Below are 8,298 nucleotides of genomic sequence, written 5' to 3' on the forward strand. Positions count from 1 at the left end.
GACCTATTGGGCTTAGGGCCCAAGGGGTACAATAGCCTGCATGTCAGCTCCAGAAACATTTCTCTACCACAGCAGTGGGTCCCAGCAGCGGGGAGCAGAGCCTCCTTCCCACTCAGGTGTCAGGTGAGCAACCTTGGTGCACTTAGAGATGCATTTGCTCAGGCGTTACAACCAAGGGCATAAAAGTGCAGGCTGTAGGATCAGACAGACCTGGGCTTTAACCCCAAGCACTGCTTACAAGCTGTGTGGCCACGGGCAACCTATTGAACCTTTCTGAGCCTCAGTTTTTGTATCTGTAAACTGGGCTCGTAAGAGTTGTTATAGGAATTAAGTGAGAAAAGGCATGCAGAGTTTTGAGGACACAATCCTGGGATGGGGCTAGCACTCTACATTATTATTAGTGCCCCAGGTGAAGCTTTAGATGCTAGATAGGCAGTCAGACATAATAAGCCTAGGGCAGGAGGCTGAGAGAAGGCTGGTGAACTGGGTTCTCTAATTAGTAATAAAGCAAATTCTAGCCTTAAGCTGACCTAATTTAATTGGAATCCTGATTTATAACCCAGTAGCTAAAACTCTTAAAGAACAGCTTTGTTTTTTTTTTTTAGATTTTTTTAAACGTTTGTTGTATTTTTTGCAAGACAGAGCACAAGAAAAGGAGGGACAGAGAGAGAGGAAGACGCAGAATCCAAAGCAGGCTCCAGGTTCTGAGCTGTCAGCACAGAGCCCGACATGGGGCTTGAACCCACAAACGCGAGATCGTCATCTGAGCTGAAGTCAGACACTCAACAAACTGAGCCACTGAGACACCCCCTCCCTTTTTTTAAATTTTTAAACTTAAAAAAAAATTTTTTTATGTTTATTTTATTTCTGAGACAGAGACACAGCGTGAGCAGGAGAGGGGGACACAGAATCTGAAGCAGGCTCCAGGCTCTGAGCTGTTGGCCCAGAGCCCAACATGGGGCTTGAACTCACAGACCGTGAGATCATGACCTGAGCCAAGGTTGGATGCTTACTGACTGAGCCACCCAGGTGCCCCTTGAAGAACAACTTTGGGGAACAGATGAAGGTATTTCTTCCCAGGTGTCCAGAGCCAGCTGTGGAGAGAGGAGGTCTTCCTGGAAGTCCTGGGGTCTGGGGCACATTCGGAAGGGCTGAGAGAAGAAGAAGGCTCAGTGCTGTAGTGACACACAGCATATTACCAATCTACAGTAATCAAAACAGTATGGTACCAGCATAAAAACCTCTAGATCGGAATTGAAAGCCCACAAAACTCCCCACATGTAAAGTCAACTAACCTTTGACAAGGGAGCCAAGAGTGGCCAAGAGGGGAAGAAGAGTCTGCTCAAGAAATGGTGATGGAAAAACTGGAGAACCACATGCAGAACAACAGACTTGGACCCCTCACAAATGTTGACTCCAAATGGATTCAGACTTAAATGTAACACCTGAAACTGTAAAACTCTTAGGCAGAAACAGGGAAAAAAGCATCTTGACGTTGGTCTTGGCACAGAGTTTTGGAAATGACATCAAAATGACATCAAAAACACAAGCAACAAAAGCAAAAATTAATACTAAGTAGGACTGGGCTGCATATTAAAAACTTGCTTGTTTTTTAAATGTTTGTTTATTTATTTTGAGAGAGAGCACGTGTGAGTGGGGGAGGAGCAGAGAGAGAGAGAGAAACAGAATCCCAAGCAGGATCCACACTGTTAGCACAGAGCCTGACTCGGGGTTTGAACTCATCAACTGTGAGATCAGGACCTGAGCTGAAACCAAGAGACTATGACACCTGGCTGATTTCTAGACCACAAGGGCGGGGGTGGGGGGGGGGTGGCGCTAAGGAATGGGGGTGTGTCTCTCTCGGTCCAGCGCCCTCGTTATTTACCAAGTCCACACCTAACTGTGAAGGTCTCACCAAGTGCCAGGCACTCTTCTGTGGATACAGCCCTGAGCCACTGAAACACAATCCTGCTCTGACAAAAGTGGGGGGATTCACATAAGGACTAGGTCAACACACTCATCAAGATAAGTGTGCATGTTCGTGATGAGTTGGATGCTTAACCAACTGAGCCACCCAGGCGCCCCTCATATTAGACTCTTGTGCACAGCAAAAGAAACAATCAATAAAATGAAAAGATAGCCAAAAGAATGGGAGAAAATATTTGCAAGTCATATATCAGATAAGGGGTTAATATACCAAATATATAAAGAGTTCATGCAACTCAATAACAATAAAAATAACAACTTCTATAATGTGATTTGGCTTGTTTTTTTTTTTTTGTTAATATGTTGGAGAGGCACCTGGGTGGTTCAGTTGGTTAAGCGCCTGACTCCTGGTTTTGACACATGTCATGATCTCACGGTTTGTGGGTCCAAGGCCTGCATCAGGCTCTGTACTCATAGCTCAAAGTCTGGAGCCTGCTTCAGATTCTGTGTCTCCCTCTCTCTCTGACCCTCCCTCCCTCCCTCACATTCTGTCTCTCTAAAAAATAAATAAACATTAAAAAATATTTTAAAAAGAGTATGCACTTATTGGATACATTCTTTTGTGTCTATGATACATTGCAAGAAAAAAAGTTTACAGAGTATTCTTTCTTTTTAGTTTAATTTAATTTAATTTTTTAAATTTACATCCAAATTAGTTGGCATATAGTGCAACAATGATTTCAGGAGTAGATTCCTTAGTGCCCTTTACCCATTTAGCACCCCCCCCAATCCACAACATTCAGTTTGTTCTCCATATTTATGAGTCTCTTGTTTTGTCCCCCTCCCTGTTTTTATATTATTTTTGTTTCCCTTCCCTTATATCCATCTGTTTTGTTTCTTAAAGTCCTCATAGGAGTGAAGTCATATGATTTTTGTCTTTCTCTGACTTATTTTGCTTAGCATAATACCCTCTAGTCCCATCCACATAGTTGCAAAGGCAAGATTTCATTTTTTCTGATTGCCGAGTAATACTCCATTGCATATATATACCACATCTTTATCCATTCATCCATTGATGGACATTTGGGCTCTTTCCATACTTTGGCTATTGTTGATAGTGCTGCTATAAACATGGGGGTGCATGTGCCCTTCGAAACAGCACACCTGTATCCCGTGGATAAATGCCTAATAGTGCAATTGCTGGGTCGTAGGGTAGTTCTATTTTTAGTTTTTTGAGGAACTTCCATGCTGTTTTCCAGAGTGGCTGCACCAGCTTGCATTCCCATACAGAATATTCTGATAGAAATGTGGACAACAGCTGGATGTATTGGTCAGAAGGCCGTTCCCATCCATGAGGGGCGCTGTGTTCCCGGACAGATCATCAATGGGCAATAGGTGTTACTGGTCTTCATAATTAGGCTGACTCCGCCCGTCCCCCAGAGCCCCTCTGAGGTCTGGTCACCCAGAGGACCACACTGAGCATGCTTAGAAGCAGGGGCACCTCCAGGAAGACCAGGAGCAAGAAGTAGACGCTGCTGAGCAGGGACCTGTGGGGGACACAGTGACAGACAGTGAGCCACATCCTCAGGGAGAGGCCCTGGTACCCTCCGCTTTCCTTCTGTCCCTGTGCCCATGTCCTGAGGTCCCAACAACCCATGCGGAGATGAGTCCCAGGTGGGTCCATGGGCATGGCAGCCCCACACTAGAGACTGCTCCCGTACCCCTCAGGCTAACAGGTGGCCTTGAGACAGGACGGTGGACACGAAAAAGGGCCCGGCCCCTGGAGTGATGTGAGGGAGACCCCAGGGAGTGACGTGGGACCTGGGCCAGGAAGAGGGTTCTACCTCAGCCTTCTGCATTGGGGGTTACCCTGTCTGTGGACTAGAAATCAGTATCAGGGTTATTTGTCTGGTGTCTGCTCTCCCGTAAACAGTATCTCCCACGAGGGCTCGGAAATGTTAGCTTTATTCGCAATGAGCATCTGGCACCTGTGTGGCACCTGGTTCAGTGGCTGATGATAGAAGGGACGGATGACATGGCTCAGCTCTCGCCTCCCTCAGAGGCCTGGTGTTCGACAGGATGCCACTCTGGCCAGGGCTTGGGGGGCGGGGGAAGGAGAGGGCACAGGGCAGGGCCACCGGCCCCCAGAGCACCCGGCCTGGGCTGAGCCCTGAAGGCGTCTTTTGTAAAACTCTTCATGCTTTCTCTTACCTCTCCCTGGAGCCCCGTTTCTGCAGACACCTGAGTGGCGACTCCCTAAATCCTGCAGGTCCCCAGTGAAATGTCCTCTCCCTCGTGGTTGTGTATTAAATAGCTTGCCTGTCCCCCTCCCGCACGTGCCCTCCCCGACCCCTCTGACGGATTTTTTCCAAGCACTCATCATGAATACACACTTATCATGATGAGCATGTTGACTTAGTCCTTGTGTGAATCCCACCCCCCACTTTTGTCAGAGCAGGATGTGTCTCAGTGGCTCAGGGCTGTATCCACAGAAGAGTGCCTGGCACTAGGTGGGAGCCTCACAGTTAGGTGTGGACTTGGTAAATAATGAGGGTGCTGGGCTGAGAGAGACGCACCCTCATTCCTCAGCTCCCCGTGTGGTCTAGAAATCAGTCAGGTGTCATAAGTCTCCCCATGCGAGCCTCTTACCCGGGATGTCGGCTGGGACTGGGGGTCTCCTGTTGGATCGCAGTGCTCCCCGTGGGTGCTGGCAGGGTCTTGTGAAGGTCTGGGGGGCTGGTGGACCTCATGATGCTGGGGGCTTCAGTGGAGCCTGAGAGGGAAGCACACATCAGGCCTGCCGCCCTCCCGCTGGGTCTCCCACTCGGTCAACTGTGTGGTTCTGACTCACAGAGTCCTGGTCACTCAGAGATTCCAGTGCACGGACAGAACACATGGCTTCAGGCTCAGCCACAGCCACACCACGTGCACCCTGGCAGAGGATGGGGTGAGGTTTACTCTGTAGAGATTGATCCAGAGCTTGGGGGAGCCAGGATCCTCAGGCAGGGCTGATGTCTGGGGTGAGGATCACGAAAGAGCGCATTCAGCAGAGTCTGAATGTCTGAACGGGCCAGGGTTTCCGTCACTCAGTGCACTCGGCCCCCAGAACTGTCAGCCAGGCCTACGAACCTGAGCGGCCCTTGCACAGTCCTCTCTGGGAGTGGGAATGACCAGAAAGAAAGATCTAGGGAGACAGACACACACCCGGTGGACCCCATAGAAAGTGGCCTGTCTTAAAGCCAATGAGAAGAAGGTCTTTCCCTCAGGTCCCCAGGGACGCCTGTGGACACTCAGCTCCTCACTGTTGAGTAGAAACCCACAGAGGGCATGGGAGGGAAATGCCTCATGTATGAGAGACAAACTAAGACCCACAAGAAGGACCTCAGAGTTCCCACAGAGGAACCAGGGACAACAGCAGAATAAGAACACAAGATAAAAATCCACAGACTTGGAGGGATGACCTTCATTTGGTTCTTAGGAAACAAAAACAGGGTTCTATTAAAGAAGACTTATTCGGTATATTTGGGACCATAAGACCTGAGAACGCATTTTCTCCTCCTTCTCCTTTGTCTGAGGGGAGCCACTTCAGGGGTTTCTCTGGGTTCCCTCCTGTGGGGACGAGGTGCCAGAAGAAGAGGGGGAGGGTCAAGTTGGAGGGCGGGGTGGTTCCCAAATGGTCACAGAAGCTCCAGATCAGGGTCTGGAGCTCATTCTTGGGCCGTCTCGAGGTTGCTGCAGACCTTGAGAATCACAGCTGTGAGGCTGGGGCCCCAGGAAGCATCCATGACATAGTGATGTTCTCTAGGGCCCCAGGGTCATGGGCAGCCTACAAGGGTGAAGAAGCAATATCTGAGGGGTCCTGTCTCCCATTGGGAGGATAGAGAGATTCCAGGAGGAGACTAGGGTCCCTTTAGAGTAGACAGGACTCTTGTCAGGGCAGGAAGGCAGCTGACCCCAGACTCGGGGCCTCTCCCATCCCCCTTCCCGGGAGAGCTTTAGGCTTGACAGTGTGTCAGGGTGTGGCATACAGAGGCACCTACGACAGCCAGGGGTGTGCTTGTGTGAGTGTGCAGACAACACAACACATGCACACATGAATGCACACACATCTAGACACACACATGTGGACACGCCCACAAGAGCACATACATACGCCTCCCCGGTGTCCCGCGTCACCAGCCCCATCCTCTCCCTGTTCTTCTAGCCTACATGTCACCACTTTCCTGAAGGTTCGGGGTGACCGGCCCCAGTCTCAGGGGCCCTAGTACTGGTGCTGGGGGAGGGGTGTGTACAGCTCACCTGGGGTCACAGACACCACAATGTGGACGGCAGGGTCTTGCAAGTATCCTCCTAACCAGGACGTATCGATCCCACACTGATATATTCCTGCATCATCCTCTGTGAGGTTCTCCAAGGTCACTGTGAAGGTGAGGCTTGCAGGATGGTCCCTGATGGACATGCGGCCATTCCTCACTTCTCTGTTTGACCGTTTGGTCTCCACAGTTTTCCACAAACATGGCCTTTTGCACCAGTATTTGAAATGTGTTCTTAATTGCTCTTCATATGAACATTGCACGCTCAGGGATCCCCCCACAGTGCCCGTCACGGAGGTGGGGCCACTTATAGAGGAACAGCCTGGAAAACACAGCCAAGTGTGGGTCCCTCATCAGATGGGCCTGGGTCAGTGGGCTTTTGGGTCAAGGTGCCTCTTGGGTCCCTCAAGGGCCCTCAGGATCTGGAGGAGGCCTTGGCAGGAGACAGTCCTTTCCTGAGACCCAAGGGAGAGGATGTCACAGAGTGGACAAGGAGAGGCTGTTCATGGTGTGTGTGTGTGTGTGTGTGTGTGTGTGTGTGCCCGCGTGTGCACATGATGCTCCAAGACATCACTTCTGACTGTGACAATGACGTTAATGGTGGACACAGATTCCCTCTCATCGGTGCTGCTCAGTCCAGGACAGTGGACAAGATTCACCTGCTTCATGCATTGAATCTTCCCGGTCACTGCTGAGGCAGTAGCTGGCCGCTCCTGAAATTTTCTCTGTTTTCCCTCCTCCCTCCCACATCCTCCTTCCTTCCCCTTGGGTCCCTCTCTCCCCACCTCCCCCTGCCCTCCCTCCCACCAAGGGCCGACTTCCCTGCCCAGGCTCAGCCCCACTCACCTGGGACCTGTAGAAGGAGTAGATCTGTAGGCAGCCATGCTCTCCCATTCCCCAGGGTCATTTCTATGGCACAGACGTCACCCACAGCAATGTCAGGCTCCTGAGGGGGAACACTTTCAAGCCTCCTCACAGAAGGTCTGGTCTCCACATCCCACTTCTGCTTTCCTAGGCCTCTTTGGTTCCTTGTTCAGTCTGTCTTTGGTCCCCACAGTCTTCTTCCATGGTCACTCGAACTGGTCAGGGTGGAGGAAGCTTGGGGACAGAAGAGCATGGGCTGGTGCAGAGCCCAGGACCTGGTGCCCTGGGTGCTTCTCAATCTGTGGACAGGTCCCGATCCGGGTCCAGGGCCGGCGTGGGATTGCCATCCCTCTCCACAGCCCACAGCTGCTCCTCTCACTATCCACATTCACCCCCACACTACAGAGCCACATCAGAGCATTTCCTCCTCAGTGGGCCACCCACACCCTTGTGACACGTCACTTCCTTGTGCTCAGGAGGCACCATCTCTGGGGTAAAGGCCAGAGCACCCATCAGTGGTGACCACAGTGGTGTTAGGACCCCCCCCCCCGCAACCTGCAGCTCCAAGCACTCCCACAGTCCCCAATGGGACCCCTGCTCTCCTCTAGCCACACAGGTTGGCACTGTGACCTCACATTCCTTCAAAGGTCTCATTTTGGGGTGCCTGGGTGGCTCAGTCGGTTGAGCATCTGACTTTGGCTCAGGTCATAATCTTGAATCTTGCAGTTCAAGAGTTCAAGCCCTGCTTTGGGCTCTGTGCTGACAGCTCAGAGCCTGGAGCCTGCTTCAGATTCTGTGTCTCCCTCTCTCTCTGTTCCTCCTCTGCTCACACACTATCTCTCAAAAATAAATAAAAATTTTAAAAAAAGGTCTCATTTTGACTCTGGGTTCCCAACCAGTGTACAAATCCCTCAGGCTGTGTTTCTCTGTTCTCCAGACATAGACATGGAGCACCTGTCACCAACATGAGGACCTCACTTTTTACTTTCTTCTTTGGAAAGTCCACTCTGCTGTGACTTGCAGGGGAGAGTACTGAGAATGGACAAGAGGATGCAGGGATTGGAGGTACTGATGAGAAAATGGGGGCACGTGAAGCTGAGGCTGGGCCTGTCCTCTCCAACCAGTGGTACAGAGGGGTGGTTGTGTAACAAGATGGTGGTCTGCCAAACACAAGTTGCTGCTGTCTCTTTTGGGT

The 8,298-nt window shown here is 50.8% G+C and overlaps 1 protein-coding gene across 1 annotated transcript; it reads right to left on the reverse strand.

The window, feature by feature from the left end:
- Nucleotides 1-3,136: 3,136 nt before the first annotated feature.
- On the reverse strand, nt 3,137-7,520 carry CD300C (CD300c molecule). The gene is made up of 4 exons (XM_030294740.1): nt 7,086-7,520; nt 6,226-6,561; nt 4,576-4,699; nt 3,137-3,473 (listed from the first exon to the last, which is right to left on the reverse strand). Exons 1-4 carry the CDS (start codon nt 7,144-7,146, stop codon nt 3,341-3,343), a joined length of 654 nt encoding a protein of 217 aa, XP_030150600.1. The 5' UTR covers nt 7,147-7,520; the 3' UTR covers nt 3,137-3,340.
- Nucleotides 7,521-8,298: the final 778 nt, after the last annotated feature.

The sequence above is a fragment of the Lynx canadensis genome, chromosome E1, assembly GCF_007474595.2.
Source record: "Lynx canadensis isolate LIC74 chromosome E1, mLynCan4.pri.v2, whole genome shotgun sequence".
Lineage (NCBI taxonomy): Eukaryota > Metazoa > Chordata > Mammalia > Carnivora > Felidae > Lynx > Lynx canadensis.